This window comes from Somniosus microcephalus, unplaced genomic scaffold, assembly GCF_052327205.1.
Source record: "Somniosus microcephalus isolate GS21.2 unplaced genomic scaffold, FLI_Smic_1.0 unresolved_chr4, whole genome shotgun sequence".
In the NCBI taxonomy this organism is placed as follows: Eukaryota; Metazoa; Chordata; class Chondrichthyes; order Squaliformes; family Somniosidae; genus Somniosus; species Somniosus microcephalus.
This window is the reverse complement of record NW_028225182.1, coordinates 33797280-33818826: the sequence shown is the minus strand read 5'-3', so window position 1 is coordinate 33818826 and position 21547 is coordinate 33797280. Positions and strand designations below refer to the sequence as shown.

General features: G+C 54.2%; 1 protein-coding gene across 1 annotated transcript; it reads left to right on the top strand.

Moving 5' to 3' along the window:
- The first annotated feature begins 2904 nt into the window (after positions 1 to 2904).
- On the top strand, positions 2905 to 21259 carry rangrf (RAN guanine nucleotide release factor). Its single transcript, XM_085977261.1, has 6 exons — positions 2905 to 3009; positions 8690 to 8775; positions 11805 to 11921; positions 13022 to 13184; positions 14518 to 14612; positions 16440 to 21259. Exons 2-6 carry the CDS (start codon positions 8693 to 8695, stop codon positions 16576 to 16578), a joined length of 597 nt encoding a protein of 198 aa, XP_085833387.1. The 5' UTR covers positions 2905 to 3009; positions 8690 to 8692; the 3' UTR covers positions 16579 to 21259.
- The last annotated feature ends 288 nt before the right edge of the window (positions 21260 to 21547 follow it).

Sequence of the window (21547 nt, the reverse complement as noted above, 5' to 3'; positions counted from 1 at the left end):
CTGTTATGGGCCAGCTTGCCCTGCAAGAGAAAGGACGGGCTCTGAGTACAGTGTGAAGCCCTGATCTTGGCTGCACTGCCTCCCATGGTGGAATAGCCCTTACAGTGTGAAGCCCTGATCTTGGCTGCACCGCCTCCCATGGTTGAATAGCCCTTACAGTGTGAAGCCCTGATCTTGGCTGCACTGCCTCCCGTGGTGGAATAGCCCTTACAGTGTGAAGCCCTGATCTTGGCTGCACTGCCTCCCATGGTCGATTAGCCCTTACAGTGTGTAAAGTGCTGAATGTGCGTGTGAGTTTCATGAAAGGCCCATAGGTGTTGGATGAGGCTGGGCATTGGGGCTTTCAGGACCCTTTGGCCATAAAGTGAGGTGCACATGCAGGGATGAAGAGGATACTGACAAGGGCACTCACCCTGACGACCCGAGTGAGGTCGTTGAACTTCTTCCTGCATTGCACAGGGGTCCTAGGTACCATGCTGCTGGAGGTCACTCTGTGAGCCACCTCCCTCCAAGCTTTGCGATAGTCGTTGGGCAGCGGCCTCCTGCCACTGTCCGGAAAGAGGATAGATCGCCTGCGCTCCACTGCGCCAACCAGAACCTTCAGGGCCCCCTCACTGAACCGCTGCGCTCGCTCCCTGGCCCTCTCCATGCTCCTAGGCGTTAGAATGTGGCAGCAGGTCTGTCCAGGCCGAGAATCAGGGATCCGATGCGCAGGGTGTGGCTGCAATCCAAGATCGAACCTCCCCTTTAAGAGCTGACCGGCGCCAGCGTGTCTGCGTGCAATTGCTAACTGGCCGCACCTGCGCTGCGCCCGCCCTCGGTGGTAGCGCCTCGCTTCTCCGGCTTAGCGCCTTAAGACAGTCGTGCAGCGCCTGTTTTAGCGCTCCGAGCACCTCCTGGGGCGAAGCAGGTCAATTTAGCAGTAGGTGGCGATAATTTGCGCCGGGCGCTAAATTTCACGCCCGCTCGAGTATAACGCCCCAAACGTGGCGATACTGAATTTCTCCCCCAATGTCTCTTCCCTGCCAAGCACTGAAGTGAAAGAGGGCACGAGCGACCCTGGATTGTCTGTAACTCACTCCCGGGTATCTGTTATTCTATATATAAACCCACCCGAACCCCTCGATTAGATTCCAGCCAGTAACTCACTCCCGGGTATCTGTTATTCTATATATAAACCCCCCCGAACCCCTTGATTAGATTCCAGCCAGTAACTCACTCCCGGGTATCTGTTATTCTATATATAAACCACCCCGAACCCCGCAATTAGATTCCAGCCTGTAACTCACTCCCGGGTATCTGTTATTCTATATATAAACCACCCCGAACCCCTCGATTAGATTCCAGCCTGTAACTCACTCCCGGGTATCTGCTATTCTATATATAAACCACCCCGAACCCCTCGATTAGATTCCAGCCTGTAACTCACTCCCGGGTATCTGTTATTCTATATATAAACCACCCCGAACCCCTCGATTAGATTCCAGCCTGTAACTCACTCCCGGGTATCTGCTATTCTATATATAAACCACCCCGAACCCCTCGATTAGATTCCAGCCTGTAACTCACTCCCGGGTATCTATTATTCTATATATAAACCCCCCGAACCCCTCGATTAGATTCCAGCCTGTAACTCACTCTTATTCATAACGTTAGCGCCTTGTTTGACTGCCGCATGTGCTTCCGACCCCATATTGTCTCCATCACTAAGACCACCTTTTTTCCACCTCCTCGTCTCCGCCCCTGCCTCAGCTAATCTGCTCTGGTCAAAACCCTCATCCATGCCTTTGTTAGCGCTAGACTCGACTATTCCAACGCACTCCTGGCCTGTCTCCCGCACTCTACCCTACGTAAACTTGAGGTCATCCAAAACTCGGCTGCCCGTGTCCTAACTCGCACCACGTCCCATTCGCCCATCACCCCCTGTGCTCGCTGACCTACATTGGCTCCCGGTCCGGTAATGCCTCGATTTTAAAATTCTCATCCTTGTTTTCATATCCCTCCATGGTCTCGCCCCCTCCCTAACTCTGGAATCTCCTCCAGCCCCACAACCCCCCCCCCACCACCCCCCCGAGATCTCTGCGCTCCTCCAATTCTGGCCTCTTGCGCATCCCTGATTATAATCGCTCCACCACTGGCGGCCGTGCCTTCAGCCGTCTGGGCACTAAGTTACGGAATATTCTAAGACCCTCCGCAAAACCCCACCCTTTGATCGAGCTTTGTGTCGCCCCCCTCTCCCCAATACAAGTTAATCTCATTAATGGGCCATCAGAATAAGGATTGGGGTGGGTGAGGGTTCGGGTATTTCCGGTGAGGCTCGGGGCCGGTGTTCGGCTATTTCCGGTGAGGCTCGGGGCCGGTGTTCGGGTATTTCCGGTGAGGCTCGGGGCCGGGGTTCGGGTATTTCCGGTGAGGCTCGGGGCCGGGGTTCGGCTATTTCCGGTGAGGCTCGGGGCCGGGGTTCGGCTATTTCCGGTGAGGCTCGGGGCCGGGGTTCGGCTATTTCCGGTGAGGCTCGGGGCCGGGGTTCGGCTATTTCCGGTGAGGCTCGGGGCCGGGGTTCGGCTATTTCCGGTGCGGCTCGGGGCCGGGGTTCGGGTATTTCCGGTGAGGCTCGGGGCCGGGGTTCGGCTATTTCCGGTGAGGCTCGGGGCCGGGGTTCGGCTATTTCCGGTGAGGCTCGGGGCCGGGGTTCGGCTATTTCCGGTGAGGCTCGGGGCCGGGGTTCGGCTATTTCCGGTGCGGCTCGGGGCCGGGGTTCGGGTATTTCCGGTGAGGCTCGGGGCCGGGGTTCGGCTATTTCCGGTGAGGCTCGGGGCCGGGGTTCGGCTATTTCCGGTGAGGCTCGGGGCCGGGGTTCGGGTATTTCCGGAGATGCTCGGGGCCGGGTTCGGGTATTTCCGGTGAGGCTCGGTGAGCGCTCGGGTATTTCCGGCCGGACTCGGCCGCCCGCCCGCTGATCGCGGGAGCCGGGGAGCCGAGCGGCGTGGAGATCCCGGCAGCGGCCAGGTAACAGCGGCCCGGCCTTCCCTCCCTTACCTCACACCACCCCTTCTCGGTGGCCGCCTTACGGATTTTTGTCCCCCCGCCCCCTTCACGGGATCTGCGGTGAGATTACCCGGGCCCCTCGGTTCTCCGAGGCGGCCGCCGGCGCCAGGAAACACCGAGGCTCCGAGGCCTAGGCCCGCCTACTGCGACGGTGCCAACTCTGGCTGGAGGGATTGCGGGAGGCCGGGGCACGTGATGTTGCCCTTGGTTTCCATATGACGAATGGCCACTGGGTGGCGCCAGTGAGAGCCAGAGCCGGAGGAACCAGTGCCCCAGTGAGAGGCAGTGCCTGTGGAACCAGTGCCCCCAGTGAGAGTCAGTGCCTATGGAACCAGTGCCCCCAGTGAGAGTCTGTGGAACCAGTGGCCCAGTGAGAGTCAGTGCCTGTGGAACCAGTGCCCCCAGTGAGAGTCTGTGGAACCAGTGGCCCAGTGAGAGTCAGTGCCTGTGGAACCAGTGCCCCCAGTGAGAGTCAGTGCCTGTGAAACCAGTGCCCCCAGTGAGAGTCAGTGCCTGTGCAACCAGTGCCCCCAGTGAGAGCCAGTGCCTGTGGAACCAGTGCCCCCAGTGAGAGTCAGTGCCTGTGGAACCAGTGCCCCCAGTGAGAGTCTGTGCCAGGGGAACCAGTGCCCCAGTGAGAGTCAGTGCTGGGGAACCCATACCCCAGTGAGAGTCTGTGCCAGGGGAACCAGTGCCCCAGTGAGAGTCAGTGTCTGTGGAACCAGTGCCCCAGTGAGAGTCAGTGCTAGGGGAACTAGTGCCCCCAGTGAGAGTCAGAGCCAGAGGAACCAGTGCCCCAATGAGAGTCAGTGTCTGTGGAACCAGTGCCCCAGTGAGAGTCAGTGCTAGGGGAACTAGTGCCCCCAGTGAGAGTCAGAGCCAGAGGAACCAGTGCCCCAATGAGAGTCAGTGCCAGGAGAGTCAGTGCCAGGGGAACCCATACCCCAGTGAGAGTCAGTGCCAGGGGAACCAGTGGCCCAGTGAGAGCCAGTGAGAGTCAGTGCCAGGGGAACCAGTGCCCCCAGTGAGAGTCAGTGCCAGGGGAACCAGTGCCCCCAGTGAGAGTCAGTGCCAGGGGAACCAGTGCCCCCAGTGAGAGTCAGTGCCAGGGGAACCAGTGGCCCAGTGAGAGTCAGTGCCAGGGGAACCAGTGCCCAACAGTGAGAGTCAGTGCCAGGGGAACCAGTGTCCCAGTGAGAGTCAGTGCCAGGGGAACCAGTGTCCCAGTGAGAGTCAGTGCCAGGGGAACCAGTGGCCCAGTGAGAGTCAGTGCCAGGGGAACCAGTGGCCCAGTGAGAGTCAGTGCCAAGGGAACCAGTGGCCCAGTGACAGTCGGTGCCAGGGGAACCAGTGCCCCCAGTGAGAGCCGCTGCCAGGGGAACCAGTGGCCCAGTGAGAGTCAGTGCCAAGGGAACCAGTGGCCCAGTGAGAGTCAGTGCCAGGGGAACCAGTGCCCCCAGTGAGAGTCAGTGCCAGGGGAACCAGTGCCCCAGTGAGAGTCAGTGCCAGGGGAACCAGTGCCCCCAGTGGGAATCAGTGCCAGGGGAACCAGTGCCCCAGTGAGAGTCAGTGCCAGGGGAACCAGTGCCCCCAGTGAGAGTCAGTGCCAGGGGAACCAGTGCCCCAGTGAGAGTCAGTACCTGTGGAACCAGTGCCGCAGTGGGAGTCAGTGCCAGGGGAACCAGTGCCCCAGTGAGAGTCAGTGTCTGTGGAATCAGTGCCCCAGTGAGAGTCAGTGCTAGGGGAACCAGTGCCCAACAGTGAGAACTGGTGCCAGGGGAACCAGTGGCCCAGTGAGAGTCAGTGCCAGGGGAGCCAGTGCCCCTAGTGAGAGTCAGTGCCGGGGAACCAATGGCCCAGTGAGAGTCAGTGCCAGAGCCAGAGGAAACAGTGGCCCAGTGAGAGTCAGTGCCAGAGGCACCAGTGCCACCAGTGAGAGTCAGTACCAGGGGAATTCGTACCCAGTGCGAGCCAGTGCCAGGGGAACCAGTGCCCCCAGTGAGAGTCAGTGCCAGGGGCACCAGTGAGAGTCAGTGCCAGAGGAACCAGTGCGCCAATGAGAGTCAGTGCCAGGGGAACCGGTTTCCCCAGTGAGAATCAGTGCCAGCGGAACCAGTGCCCAAGAGAGATTCAGTGCCAGGGGAACCCATACCCCAGTGAGAATCAGTGCCAGGGCAACCCATACACAGTGGGACAGTGTAGAGGGAGCTTTACTCTGTATCTAATCCGTGCTGTACCTGCCCTGGCAGTGTTTGATGGGACAGTGTAGAGGGAGCTTTACTCTGTATCTAACCAGTGCTGTATCTGCCCTGGGAGTGTTTGATGGGACAATGTAGAGGGAGCTTTACTCTGTTTCTAACCCGTGCTGTACCTGCCCTGGGAGTGTTTGATGGGACAATGTAGAGGGAGCTTTACTCTGTATCTAGCCCATGCTGTACCTGCCCTGGGAGTGTTTGATGGGGCAGTGTAGAGGGAGCTTTACTCTGTATCTAACCCATGCTATACCTGCCCTGGGAGTGTTTGATGGGACAGTGTACAGGCAGCTTTACTCTGTATCTAACCCGTGCTGTACCTGCCCTGGGAGTGTTTGATGGGGCAGTGCAGAGGGAGCTTTACTCTGTATCTAACCCGTGCTGCACCTGCCCTGGCAGTGTTTGATGGGATAGTGTAGAGGGAGCTTTACTCTGTATCTAACCCGTGCTGTACCTGCCCTGGGAGTGTTTGATGGGACAGTGCAGAGGGAGCTTTACTCTGTATCTAACCCGTGCTGTACCTGCCCTGGGAGTGTTTGATGGGACAGTGTAGAGGGAGCTTTACTCTGTATCTAACCCGTGCTGTACCTGCCCCGGGAGCGTTTGATGGGACAGTGTAGAGGGAGCTTTACTCTGTATCTAACCCGTGCTGTACCTGCCCTGGGGGTGTTTGATGGGACAGTGTAGAGGGAGCTTTACTCTGTATCTAACCCGTGCTGCACCTGCCCTGGCAGTGTTTGATGGGATAGTGTAGAGGGAGCTTTACTCTGTATCTAACCCGTGCTGTACCTGCCCTGGGAGTGTTTGATGGGACAGTGCAGAGGGAGCTTTACTCTGTATCTAACCCGTGCTGTACCTGCCCTGGGAGTGTTTGATGGGACAGTGTAGAGGGAGCTTTACTCTGTATCTAACCCGTGCTGTACCTGCCCCGGGAGCGTTTGATGGGACAGTGTAGAGGGAGCTTTACTCTGTATGTAACCCGTGCTGTACCTGCCCTGGGAGTGTTTGATGGGACAGTGTAGAGGGAGCTTTACTCTGTATCTAACCCGTGCTGTACCTGCCCTGGGAGTGTTTGATGGGACAGTGTAGAGGGAGCTTTACTCTGTATCTAACCCGTGCTGTACCTGCCCTGGGAGTGTTTGATGGGACAGTGCAGAGGGAGCTTTACTCTGTATCTAACCCGTGCTGTACCTGCCCTGGGAGTGTTTGATGGGACAGTGTAGAGGGAGCTTTACTCTGTATCTAACCTGTGCTGTACCTGCCCTGGGAGTGTCTGATGGGACAGTGTAGAGGGAGCTTTACTCTGTATCTAACCCGTGCTGTACCTGCCCTGGGAGTGTCTGATGGGACAGTGTAGAGGGAGCTTTACTCTGTATCTAACCCGTGCTGTACCTGCCCTGGGAGTGTTTGATGGGACAGTGCAGAGGGAGCTTTACTCTGTATCTAACCCGTGCTGTACCTGCCCTGGGAGTGTTTGATGGGACAGTGCAGAGGGAGCTTTACTCTGTATCTAACCCGTGCTGTACCTGCCCTGGGAGTGTTTGATGGGACAGTGCAGAGGGAGCTTTACTCTGTATCTAACCCGTGCTGTACCTGCCCTGGGAGTGTTTGATGGGACAGTGTAGAGGGAGCTTTACTCTGTATCTAACCCGTACTGTACCTGCCCTGGGAGTGTTTGATGGGACAGTGTAGAGGGAGCTTTACTCTGTATCTAACCCATGCTGTACCTGCCCTGGGAGTGTTTGATGGGACAGTGTAGAGGGAGCTTTACTCTGTATCTAACCCATGCTGTACCTGCCCTGGGAGTGTTTGATGGGACAGTGTAGAGGGAGCTTTACTCTGTATCTAACCCATGCTGTACCTGCCCAGGGAGTGTTTGATGGGACAGTGTAGAGGGAGCTTTACTCTGTATCTAACCCATGCTGTACCTGCCCTGGGAGTATTTGATGGGACAGTGTAGAGGGAGCTTTTCTCTGTATCTAACCCGTGCTGTACCTGCCCTGGGAGTATTTGATGGGACAGTGTAGAGGGAGCTTTACTCTGTATCTAACCCGTGCTGTACCTGCCCTGGGAGTGTTTGATGGGACAGTGTAGAGGGAGCTTTACTCTGTATCTAACCCGTGCTGTACCTGCCCTGGGAGTGTTTGATGGGACAGTGTAGAGGGAGCTTTACTCTGTATCTAACCCGTGCTGTACCTGCCCTGGGAGTGTTTGATGGGACAGTGTAGAGGGAGCTTTACTCTGTATCTAACCTGTGCTGTACCTGCCCTGGGAGTGTTTGATGGGACAGTGTAGAGGGAGCTTTACTCTGTATCTAACCCATGCTGTACCTGCCCTGGGAGTGTTTGATGGGACAGTATAGAGGGAGCTTTACTCTGTATCTAACCCGTGCTGTACCTGCCCTGGGAGTGTTTGATGGGACAGTGTCGAGGGAGCTTTACTCTGTATCTAACCCGTGCTGTACCTGCCCTGGGACTGTTTGATGGGACAGTGTAGAGGGAGCTTTACTCTGTATCTAACCCGTGCTGTACCTGTACAGGGAGTGTTTGATGGGACAGTGTAGAGGGAGATTTACTCTGTATCTAACCCGTGCTGTACCTGCCCTGGGAGTGTTTGATGGGACAGTGTAGAGGGAGCTTTACTCTGTATCTAACCCGTGCTGTACCTGCCCTGGGAGTGTTTGATGGGACAGTGTAGAGGGAGCTTTACTCTGTATCTAACCCATGCTGTACCTGCCCTGGGAGTGTTTGATGGGACAGTGTAGAGGGAGCTTTACTCTGTATCTAACCCGTGCTGTACCTGCCCTGGGAGTGTTTGATGGGACAGTGTCGAGGGAGCTTTACTCTGTATCTAACCCGTGCTGTACCTGCCCTGGGACTGTTTGATGGGACAGTGTAGAGGGAGCTTTACTCTGTATCTAACCCGTGCTGTACCTGTACAGGGAGTGTTTGATGGGACAGTGTAGAGGGAGATTTACTCTGTATCTAACCCGTGCTGTACCTGCCCTGGGAGTGTTTGATGGGACAGTGTAGAGGGAGCTTTACTCTGTATCTAACCCGTGCTGTACCTGCCCTGGGAGTGTTTGATGGGACAGTGTAGAGGGAGCTTTACTCTGTATCTAACCCATGCTGTACCTGCCCTGGGAGTGTTTGATGGGACAGTGTAGAGGGAGCTTTACTCTGTGTCTAACCATTTCAGACTAAACCTTTCATCTGTGTCATGATCATTTGCTCCAGAATGATGATGATCCCGCTTTAAAAGTGGTCCTGATGGGTGGGATCTAATCTAATTAATGTAAATGACAGAATAACAATGTTAAAGTTCTGATTAAGGGGTGGAGTTTACGCTGGGTCTGTTTGACGCGAGATGTGAACCTTGACTCGTTCCAGGACATGGCGACCAACGGGGCCAACTCTCGCCCGCTGTTTGGAGGCTCCTTCTCGGCTATTCTTCCCCCCCACTCGATAGATGTCAGGTAAGCAAGGCGTTGACGTTTTATGTGAGAGAATGCGGCCCAGCACTGTCCCAGCTTGCTGGCTCTGGGCCCTTTCCTCCCAGTGGCAGGGATGTGGCTGAGGGAGCAGGGCCGTAACCTGCTCCTGATGTTTCCCTCTCGTCGTCTGCTGGAACGAACATCAGAATCAGGAGCAGGAGTCGGCCGCACGGCCCCTCGAGCCTGCTCCGTCATTCAATAAGATCATGGCTAATCATCGACCTCAACTCCACTTTCTCGCCCGATCCCCATATCCCATGATTCCCCTAGAGTCCAAAAATCTACCGATCTCAGCCTTGAATATACTCAACGACTCAGCATCCACAGCCCTCTGGGGCAGAGAATTCCAAAGATTCACAACCCTCTGAGTGAAGAAATTCCTCCTCATCTCAGTCTTAAATGGCCGACCCCTTATCCTGAGACTAAGCCCCCGAGTTCTAGACTCTCCAGCCAGGGGGAAACAGCCTCTCAGCCTCTACCCTGTCAATCCCCTCTCAGAATCTTGTATGTTTCAATGAGATCACCTCTCATTCTTCTAAACTCCAAAGAGTATCGGCCCAACCTACTCAATCTCTCCTCATAGGACAACCCTCTCATCCCAGGAATCAATCTAGTGAACCTTCGTTGCACCGCCTCCAAGGCAAGTATATCCGCCCTCAGATAAGGAGACCAGAACTGTGCCCAGTACTCCAGGTGTGGTCTCACCAAGGTCCTGTACAGTTGTAGCAAGACTTCCTCACTCTTATACTCCAACCCCTTGCAATAAAGGCCAATGTATCATTTGCCTTCCTCATTGCTTGCTTGACTTGAACCCCCCCTGCTTCTCCTTTCATTGCTTGGAGCTTTGTCCTTGCCCCCCCCCGCCCCCCCCCCCCATTTCCCATTCCCCATTCCCCTTGAAGGTGTTGACTCTTGCTGGGATCCGCCAGTCATCCTTCCAGCCAATTTGTCGTGTGCGAGTCTGGACGGTGAGTGCCAGCCGGCCTGTTTGACCATGGAGGGCCGCACAGCCCCACCCTGTCCGCCTCCTAACCGTTGCCCATGCACGCGCACTCCAACCAGGGCAGGCTGGGTGAAGAGCAGGAGGGGGGGAATCCTGACTTTTTTTTTGTTTTGGTTTCCCGAATCGCCCACCATCAACATCCTGGGGGGTCACCATTCACCACCAGAAACTCGTCTGGACTAGCCACATAAATACTGTGGCTACAAGAGCAGGTCAGAGGCTGGGTATTCTGCGGCGAGTGTCTCACCTCCTGACTCCCCAAAGCCTTTCCACCATCTACAAGGCACAAGGTAAGGAGTGTGATGGAATACTCTCCACTTGCCTGGATGAGTGCAGCTCCAACAACACTCAAGAAGCTCGACACCATCCAGGACAAAGCAGCCCGCTTGATTGGCACCCCATCCACCACCTTAAACATTCACTCCCTCCACCACCGGCGCACCGTGGCTGCAGTGTGTACCATCTACAAGATGCACTGCAGCAACTCGCCAAGGTTTCGTAGATTCATAGAATCATAGAATGGTTACAGCACGGAAGAAGGCCATTCGGCCCGTCAAGCCTATGCTGACTCTCAGCTAGTCCCACTCCCCCGCTCTTTCCCTGTAGCCCTGCAATTTCTTTTCCTTCGGATACTTATTCAACTCCCTTTTGAAAGCCATGATTGAATCTGCCTCCACCACCCTTTCAGGCAGTGCGTTCCAGATCCTAACCACTTGCTGAGTAAAAAAGTTTTTCCTCATGTCGCCTTTGGTTCTTTTGCCAGTCACCTTAAATCTGTGTTCTCGACCCTTCCGCCAATGGGAACAGTTTCTCTCTATCTACTCTGTCCCGACCCCTCATGATTTTGAACCCCTCGATCAAATCTCCTCTCAACCTTCTCTGCTCCAAGGAGAACAACCCCAGCTTCTCCAGTCTATCCACATAACTGAAGTCCCTCATCCCAGGAACCATTCTCGTAAATCTTTTCTGCACCCTCTCTAAGGCCTTCACATCCTTCCTAAAGTGCGGTGCCCAGAATTGGACACAATACTCCAGTTGTGGCCGAGTCAGTGTTTTATACAGGTTCTCCATCATTTCCACGCTTTTGTACTCTATACCTCTATTCATGAAGCCCAGGATCCCGTATGCTTTTTAACCGCTTTCTCAACTTGCCCAGCCACCTTCAACGATTTATGCACATACCCCCCCCCCCCCCCCAGGTCTCTCTGTTCGTGCACCCCCTTTAGGATTGTACCCTTTAGTCCTCTCCTCATTCTTTCTACCAAAGTGCTTCACTTCACACTTTACTGTGTTATATTTCATCTGCCACGTGTCTCCTCCTCCTCCTCCTCCTCCTCCTCCTCCTCCTCCTGAGGTGGTCGCAGAACCCGTGGTGACAAGGGCTTCGCCCTCGATGGTCAAGTTGTGGAGGCTGCAGCAGATCACCATGAATTGGGACATGCGCTCCAGCAAGTACTGGAGGGCTCCTCCCAAGTGGTCAAGGCAGCGGAAGCGTTGCTTGAGCACCTTGACGGTCTGCTCGATGACATTCCTCATGGCAGCGCAGCCGTCATTATATGAATGCTGGCCACGAGTGGTGGGGTTGCGGAGAGGAGTCCTCGGCCAGGTGTCGAGCGGATAGACCCGGCTTCTTCGGCAGCACCTCCCAAACCCGCGACCTCTACCACCTAGGACAAAGGCATGTGGGAACACCACCACCTCCAAGTTCCCCTCCAAGTCTCACACCATCCTGACTTCGACATGTATTGGCTGTTCCTTCATCGTTGCTGGGTCAAAATCCTGGAACTCCCTCCCTAACAGCACTGTGGGGGTATCTTCACCACACGGACTGCAGCGGTTTAAGAAGGCGGCTCACCACCACCTTCTCGAGGGCAACTAGGGATGGGCAATAAATGCCGGCCTTGCCAGCGACACCCACATCCCAAGAATGAATAAATCTAAAAAAAAAAACACTTAATGCATCCAAATCGTCACTGCTGTGATTTTTCTGTTCCCTCTTCCCCGACAGTGATATCCGTGAGATCCCGGATAATCAGGAAGTGTTTATGCACAGCAGGACGGACCAGAGCATCATTATTGAGCTGCTGGAACACCAGAGTCAGGTGCCCGATCAGGACGCAGCCAGGTAGGTTAGCGGTGTCTGTCCAGTGATCAGAACAGCGAGATGTCTACAGGCCCGATCGGGGTGTGGACGGCGGGGGGGGGGGGGTTGGTGAGAGGAGGGAGGACTGGCAAGCTGTGTGTGGAAATCTAGGTCGGTGGAGGATGAAGGCCTGTAGATCAGGGGCTCGGGGTGTGCCCAGAGGCCAGGCCATTCTGACACCCAGCTGGAAAGGAGGGTGGGGATCTGCCAGGTTTATGGGTAAGTTTGTGATATTTTTTATTTGTAGTGGGATGGGCGACAAGCTGTCATGGCTGCTATATAACAACAGAAAATGCTGGAAATACTCAGCAGGCCAGGGCAGCATCCGTGGAGAGAGAAACAGAGTTAACGTTTCAGGTCTGGGACCCTTCATCAGAACACAATGGCTGCTATATGTCTGTTTATGTTGGACTGATTGGGTAGAATTATATTTTGCTGGAATGTGATTGGGTGAAATTCTATTTTGCTGGAGTGTGATTGGGTAGAATTCTACGTTGCTGAGCTGTGATTGGGTGCAATTATATTTTGCTGGAACGTGATTGGGTAGAATTATATTTTGCTGGAATGTGATTGGGCAGAATTCTACATTGCTGAGCTGTGATTGGGTAGAATTGTATTTTGCTGGAATGTGATTGGGTGGAATTCTACGTTGCTGAGCTGTGATTGGGTAGAATTGTATTTTGCTGGAATGTGATTGGGTGGAATTCTACGTTGCTGAGCTGTGATTGGGTCGAATTCTACGTTGCTGAGCTGTGATTGGGTAGAATTGTATTTTGCTGGAATGTGATTGGGTGGAATTCTATTTTGCTGGAATGTGATTGGGTGGAATTCTATTTTGCTGGAATGTGATTGGATGGAATTCTACGTTGCTGAACTGTGATTGGGTAGAATTGTATTTTGCTGGACTGTGATTGGGTGGAATTATATATTGTTAGAATGTGATTGGGTCAAGGTTTTGGTCGCCTGCCCTAACCCCTCATGTGGCCTGCTGTCTGATAACGCTCCTGTGATGTTCAAGGCACTACAGAAATGCAAGGTGTTGGCGCGGAAGTGTCGGAATCAACGGTGCTTTGTGTCGCCAGGTACCATTTTGATGACGTCACCGCCAGTAACGGTGCCACGGGAGAGGAGGGCACGGCGATCCTGAGCGTGGAGCCTGTCGGCGGCGACCAGATTGCACTGCAGGAGTTGAGCAGCGCCTGGTTCCTCTCCGGGAGACAGCGGGTGGCCAAATTCAACGAGCAGGTCAGTAGCAGATGGCCCTGGGGCGGGGGGGGGGGCACCGCTCGGCGATGGCGTGGGCCGAGGAATGCCAGGCGGTATCGCGCAGCAGGCCGTGCAGCTTACGGGGGGTCATTGGGCCTCAGCCCTCATAGAATCTCTGGTGTGGGGCCATAGGCCAGCTGGGCCGAATGGCTGTAGACTCGCTGTGATCATACCGCACAGAAGGAGGCCATTCGGCCCTTCGTGCCAGCTCTTTGAAACATCTGTCCAATATTCAAGAAGGAGTTGGATATATTTCTTAAGGCTAAAGGTTTCAAGGGATATGGGGAGAAAGCAGGGACAGGGTACTGAATTTGGATGATCAGCCATGATCGCATTGAATGGCGGAGCAGGCTCGAAGGGCCGAATGGCCTACTCCTGCTCCTATCTTCTATATTAAGTTACACTTGCCCCGCCTACCCCCCCCCCCCCCCCCCCCCTATTGTCCTGCAGAATCTCCTGGCAACAGAGTTTCCACCACCAACCGCTAACGCCTGCTGGAAAGCGGGTGTGCGCGCGTGGACATTGGGTGGTTGGGATCGGCTGAGGTGCTTCACCCCTCCCCCCATGGTCGAATAATGGCTGCTTGGGTGAGGTACTAGGGGGTCAGTCAGCGGCCATCAAACCACAGTCCCAATGGCTAACAACAACAACAACGTGCATTTATACAGCGTAGTAAAACGTCCCAAGGCGCTTCACAGGAGCGATTATCGACAGAATTTGACACCGAGCCACATAAGGAGATATTAGGACAGGTGACCAAAAGCTTGGTCAAAGAGGGAGGTTTTAAGGAGCGTCTTAGAGGAGGAGAGGGAGAGGTTTAGGGAGGGAATTCCAGAACTTAAGGCCGAGGCAACTGAAAGTACGGCCGCCAATGGTGGAGCGATTAAAATGGGGGATTCACAGGAGTCCAGAATTGGAGGAGCGCAGAGATCTCTGCGGGGGTTGTAAGGGTTGAGAAGGCCACATAGATAGTGGGGGGGGGGGGGGGCGAGGCCACGGAAGGATTTGAAAATCAGGATGAGAATTTTAAAATGGAGGCGTTGCCGGACTGGGAGCCAGTGTAGGTCAGCGAGCACAGGGGGTGATGGGTGAACGGGACTCGGTGCGAGGCGGGACATGGGGGCAGCAGAGGTTTGGATGAACTCGAGTTTACGGAGGGTGGAACGCGGGAGGCCGGCCAGAAGTGCGTCGGAATAATCGAGTCTGGAGGTAAATCAGCGTCCAATTACAGCACACAATGACCATCAGGCTGCTGTTGTGAGCAACAAGATTTCATTCCAGTTTGCTTTACTTTATTCTCCTCCTTTTACAGGCCAGAAACACCGTGAATATACACCTGGTACTGTTCAGGCTCCCTCAATACTCCACCGATATCCTCATCACCTTTAATGATCCGACAATAATCAGGTACCTTTATCACTGGCTAGCTCAGAAGTTTTATACGAGATAAGGAGAGGCGCTGGGGAGGTCGCCAGTAGCCATTTAAGCTTCTGAAGCTCGCCAAGGCATCTTCGGCAGCACCTCCCCAAACCCACGTCCTCCACCAGCTAGAAGGACAAGGACAGCAGGCGCATGGGAACACCACCACCTCCCAAGCTCCCCTCCGAGTCTCTCTCACACCATCCCGACTTGGAAATATATCGGCCATTCCTTCGTGGTCGCTGGGTCCAAATCCTGGAACTCCCTCCCTAACAGCACTGTGGGAGCACCTTCACCACACGGACTGCAGCGGTTCAAGGCGGCGGCTCACCACCACCTTCTCGAGGGCAACTAGGGATGGGCAATAAATGCTGGCCTTGCCAGCGACGCCTAGATCCCGAGAATGAAAGCTCAATGGCTGCATATATTTGATGCAGTCCCTTCACCCGATGGTAAAGGTGCTGTTCAGTGGACCCTATGGACCAAGAGGTTCCATCCCTACCAACCGCCAGAGTACCTGAGCTGCGGCCTACAGCTCCCTCATATATTCCCTAAAAATTACTGTTTACCAGTTTGAACCCATGCACCCCCCCTAGTTCCATTGCTGTAGTTTAATTTAAAGTAATATTCTGGGTTAACCTACTCCCTACCCGTAACAATCTCGTAAACCTCATTAAGATCTCCTCTCGGTGCCTCCTAGCAAAGCTGAAAAGCACAAGTCTCTCCCGTCCTTCCTTATAACCCTTAAGAACCGTCTCATGGCTGTTTCCCTGCACTGTCGGAGGTGCCATCCTTCAGATCGCAGGAAGATAAGGGATTGAGACAGCCCAAGGGCAATCTCGTTCGCCTTCTCGGTAGTCGCGTGATACAACGACAATGGGAGTTGTTGACTAATCCTAGCAATCAATCTCTCCCAATGAGTCTACAGCAGACCCAGACATGAGGCGAGGAAAAACCCCCCCAGTGGTGGAGAGCTTTGGGAACCAGAGGTCCAGAGTCACCCGTTCCTCCCAAGCAAAGCTACACTCCCCACACGCCATGTCTCAAATTACTCCCGCGCTTATACGAATGAGACGCTAAACCCGTCTGCCCGCTCAGGTGGACGTAAAAGATCCCAGGGCTCTATCTGAAGGAACAGCAAGGGGAGATCTCCCCAGCCAACGTTCCTCCCTCGCCCAAAAAAACAGATTAACTGGCCATCCATCTCGTGCATGCTTGTGGGATCTTGCTGTGGGCAAAATGGCCGCTGCGTTGGCCTAGGGCGCAGAGCGATTGACGCGGAGCAGTGTCCCAGCACGGGTCCCTGAATAAACCGGGGGAGGGGAGGGCAGGGCAGGGGGAGCAAGGTTCATCGCCAGACTGCGGCAAAACAAACTGAAGCGAAACGCAGTAAAATGCCAGAGTGCCTCCAAACCTCCACAACCCGAGAGTCCACGCTCCTGGCTCTGCTACTGAGCGAGTAAAGATTAGTTCTGAAATTCGAAACCCGTTTCTCGCAGATGATGGAAAATGAAAACCACCGCGCACAGCAACTGCAGGGCAAAGATCGCGCAGCCGAGAGACGGGGTTAGCTGGCGAGGTTTTACGGAGGAAACTTAAAACGAGGGCGAAAAGCAGCTTTTAAAAAGAGAGGCGTTTACACGGACCTGCTACAGACAAGGAAACGGGAACAAAATTAACACGTTAAAACGTTGCGGTAGTTACAGTTCAGTCAAAATTGCTCTGCGGGGGGTGGGTTCTGCTAATTCTTGCGACAGTTATCTCCTCTAACCGTGTCTCTCTCTCTCTCTCGTTCTCTCTCTGTCCCATCGCCAGCCCTTTCAGCAGCAGCGCCGGAGCAAACTCTGCGCAGACGGGCGGGACCTCGGCCAACCCCACCCAGCACTGGACCCTGGAGCACTTCCGAACCACCGTGCAGTCCTTCCAGCTCCTGGACCCAGCCATCTTCTCCTGAACACCGGATCGCACGGTCGAGCATCACGCCGCGTCCCCCCCCCCCCCCCCCCCCCCCTTGGGAGAGATGAGAGCCCAAACCGGGTGCCCGCAGCGCAAAGGTTGAGATGGTGACGGCATTTTTGGAAACGCGAGCGGCTTTTTATTTGGGGTGGATTTTGGGGAGACTCCGTCCTGTTGTGGAAGTGCGTTTTTCTTTGCTAAACGACACGTTATCTACGCCGAAAAGAAAATACTGCAGATGCTGGAAATCTGAAATAAAAACCGACAATGCTGGAGATACTCAGCAGGCCAGGCAGCATCTGTGAAGAGAGAGAAACAGAGTTAACGTTTCAGGTCGAGGACCTTTCGTCAGAACTGGAAAAAGCTGGAAATGGAACAGGTTTTTTAGCAAGTGTAGGGGTTGGGAAAGGGGGGAGGGGAGGAAAGAACAAAAGGGAAGGTCTGTGATAGAATAGAAGGCAGGAGAGGGTAAGAGACATTGAGAGATATTCAAGGCGAGACGAGATGGTAATGGGACAGGATAAGTAACAAAGGATGGCTCTAGATGAAGTGTGAATTGCGCTGGCAGAATGAAGGACAGCTGCCCTGTGGGAGAGAAGAAAAGGCACAAACAAAAAGTGTGGATAAAAAATATATATATAGGATAGGGGAAGAGGTTATGATCTGAAATAGTTGAACTCTATGTTGAGTCCGGAAGGCTGTAAAGTGCCTAATCGAAAGATGAGGTGCTGTTCGTCGAGCTTACACTGAGCTTCATAGGAACAATGCAAGAGGCCGAGGATGGAGAGGTCTGACTGGGAGTGGAGCGGTGAATTAAAGTGACAGGCGGCCGGAAGCTCGGGGTCACCCTTACGGACTGAACGGAGGTGTCCAGTCTGCGTTTGGTCTCCCCAATGTGGAGCTACGCCACCTGATACTATAGACGCAGCTTGCATAGGAACAGGAGGAGGCCATTCAGCCCCTCGCGCCTGTTCCGCCATTCGGTGAGATCATGGTTGATCTGTGACCTAACTCCCATGTCCACGTCTTTGGCCCATATCCCTTAATACCTTTGGTTAACAAAAATCTATCAATCTTAGATTTATAATTAACAATTGACCGAGCATCAATTGCCATTTTCGGAAGAGATTCCAAACTCTGTGTGTAGGAGTGTTTCCTAATTTCACTCCTCAAAGGTCTGGCTCTAATTTTTAGACTATGCCCCCTAGTCCTAGACTCCCCAACCAGCGGAAATAGTTTCTCTCTATCTACCCTATCTGTTCCCCTCAAACTCTTGAAAACTTTGATCAGATCACCCCTTAACCTTCTAAATTCCAAGGAATACAACCTTAGTTTGTGTAATAGTCCAGTAACAGAGTCCTGGGGGACTGAAGCGCGAAGCCGCATTTACAGACTGGTGTCTTTACCCATGTCACAGAGAGTATCTTGTTCCTTTTAATCCCTTGTTGATGCTCTGCTCGTCGAGTTCTAGTTTTCGAAGGTTAGAAGAAGCGGCTCTGATTCAATCCAGCTCTACCGCCCACTTCCGTCAGTCGCCTCAGTGTGGAGCTTTGTTCCATTGACTTCAACCCCATCCCTGCTTTCTAATTTACCGTCTGCTCTCGCTGGCGCTGCGGTTGCCCTCTCGTTCCTCGTCCAGATGGCCCCCCACCGTGTGAGGCCGGTCAGGGCTGGTAGTGCACGTGGCCCAACCTTCCTCCGCCATCCAGGCGCGGGTGTGCGTGATCCAAGTAGCGATCGGGAGCACGGTCCTGGCCTACCTCTTGGGTCATGCCAGACCCGCTCCAACCACCCCCCCCCCCCCCCCCCCCCCCCCACTCAACTGACTGGATCGGAGAGTGTTGGCTGGCCTATTCCACCGCCGAGACCTTTGCTGCCAATCTCGATCCTGCCCTTCCCCACACGCGCCGGTTATCGGCTGGACAGCTCACAGGAGCCCTGACATTCCTAAGAACATAATTAGGAGCAGGAGTCGGCCATACGGCCCCTCGAGCCTGCTCCGCCATTTGCTAAGATCATGGCTGATCTTCTACATCAACTCCACTTTCCCACCCGATCCCCATATCCCTCGATTCCCCTAGAGTCCAAAAATCTATCGATCTCAGCCTTGAATATACTCAACGACTGAGCATTCACAGCCCTCTGGGGCAGAGAATTCCCAAGATTCACAACCCTCTGAGTGAAGAAATTCCTCCTAATCTCAGTCTTAAACACCTTATCCTGAGACTAAGCCCCCTAGTTCTAGATTCTCCAGCCAGGGGAAACAGCCTCTCCCCATCTACCCTGTCAATCCCCCTCAGAATCTTGTATGTTTCAATGAGATCACCTCTCATTCTTCTAAACTCCAGAGAGTATCGACCCAATCTACTCAATCTCTCCTCATAGGACAACCCTCTGATCCCAGGAATCAATCTAGTGAACCTTCGTTGCACCGCCTCTAAGGCAAGTTTATCCTTCCTCAGATAAGGAGACCAAAACCGTGCACAGTTCCCCCTCTATAGCACTGAGGCCGATTGTGGGATCCCCAATTGTGGCCCAGGTTGGGACTGGTTAACTCACTGTGGAGCAGGGGACGTTCCTTGGCTGTACAGCTCGGTACCACACTGGGCGAGAATTTCACTAGCTCGTCAATGGGCGACTCTGTCCAAAATATGTCGGCCTAGAGCACCTTCTTCCTAGTGCTCGCCCAAGACCCCCACACAGACCTCATGGGGTAGGCGCGGCAATGGAATCTCATGGGGGCGCCCGTATTGCCTTCCACACGATCAGGTTAGACACCCCGGGAGCTGGATGTCGGAGAGATGTTTGTACTCAAAGAACCTGCGGATTTTACAACCTCCGGACGTCCCAAAGCGCTTCACAGCCAATGAAGTACTTTTAAAGCGTTGCCACTGTTGTGATGTAGGAAACGCGGCAGCCAGTGTGCGCACAGCAAGCTCCCGCAAACAGCGACGTGATAAATGACCAGATCATCTGTTTTCGTGACGTCGGTTGAACGATAAATATTGGCCAGGAGTAATGTTCCCTCTAATTTCGTTTGGGGGGTGCGCGCCTCATTCAAATTTCCGCGTATGCGCGTTTTTTCCCGTTTTAAAAGCCGGCTGTGTGGGACCTCCAGGCTTACAGCTCGATGGGAACATTGGCCGGGACCTCCCCTGCTCTTCTTCGGAATAGTGCCACTGTGGGATCTTGTACGTCCGCCAGAGAGGGGGCAGACGGGGCCTCGGTTAAACATCTCATCCGAAAGCCGGCACCTCCGACAGTGCGGCCCTCCCTCAGCACCGCGCCGGGAGCGTCGGCCTGGATAACGTGCCCACATCGCTGGAGTGGGACTATGAACCCACGACCTTCTGACTCGGATGCGAGAGAGGCTACCCACTGTGCCACGGCTGACACCCTAAGCAGATCCTGGATTCTTTGGAGCCTTGTTGGAAAAGTTCATGTTAATTCGGGATCGAGTACTGGCTACGTCTTGTAGGAATGGTAATTTCCACAAGGGATCCTGACGCACAGACTTTTGCCACCAGGAGGAGCTTCAACATTGTTGCAGCTTGCATCTCTCGCGTGCCCCCTCACTGCCTGCAGATTGATGGGGATATTGATTTAATCTTCACATTGCAGCCCCCATCTTGCACACCTACAGAAGGTTGGGACTCGCCCAGGTTAGACTGCTCATCGCCGACCTCTAGTGGCGGAACCCCAGCACTACAGCACCAGCCAGATCCTGGTAAAGTCCTTGCGGACTCGACCCCCGAGTTTATCTCGCGAATAGCTGAGCCACCGGGAGAGGCCACTCAGCCCCTCGAGCCTGTTCCGCCATTCCATTAGGTCCTATTCCATTCCATTCGGTGCCTCAGCTCGCTGGAAACGGAGTTGGGTCACAGATCAGCCGTGATCTCGTCGAATGGCGGAACAGGCTCGAATGGCCGCCTCCTGTTCCTGTGAAAGGTCCCAAGTCCCCTCTGTGCCGTTAACTGATATTAAGCCAGGGCAGAGGATGCTGAGGTTAGTCTCTGTGCCCCTGCATCAGGGATGGAAAATCCACCATGGTTCCTGCTCCTGACCTCCGAAGTACCACCAGATACCTCGCAATATAAATGTCGCCTCCCATTTTCACAAAGGTGCCTGCAATTTATTTATTTTTTCTTCCCTTGATACTGTGTGCGTCTTATTTGAAGCGTCAGCTGTGGCTCAGTGGGTCACACTCTCGCCTCTGAGTCAGAAGGTCGTGGGTTCAAGTCTCGCTCCAGAGGCTTGAGCGCAAAAATCTCTGGGCCGACACTCCCAGTGCCTGTACTGAGGGAGTGCTGCACGGTCGGAGGTGCCGTTCAGACGTTAAACCGAGGGGCCCCGTCTGCCCCCTCAAGTGGATGTAAGTGAAATGTTACGGCCACTATTTCGAAGACGAGCAGGGCGCCCTGGCCCTCATTTCCCTCTCGACCAACACCACCAGAACCAGATTAGCTGGTCAATGCGTCGCATTGCTGCTTGTGGGATCTTGCCGTGCAGAAATTGGCTGCTGCGTTCGTCTGTGCAACAGGGGCTGTGAGGCGCTGAGGATGTGGAAGGCGCTATATAAATGCAACCTCTATTTTCTAATGTAAGATATAATGTGCAGAGCACGAAATCACTTGTTAAATCACAGGCGTTCTTTCAATAAACTGTAAGAATGGATCGTGGACGTGTGTGTGTGTGTCTATCTGTGCCGAGTCCCTTCGGTCTTCACACACCAACCTCACATTTCGTGTCGACGCGGCGCAGACTTGGCCAACCGGTCAAATGACGACGTCGCAGTGGCTCTGAGACAACATCTTTCTCTGTCCCTGAGCTGTGCAGGCCAGGGAAGACAACAGGACCCACAGCCCTGGCCTGGCCTGAGCTACCGGCTCTCACCTGGGGCAGCAGTAAAGAGGAGTTAGGAAACATTTCTTCGCGCAAACTGTGGAACTCGCCCCTGACAAAAAGCA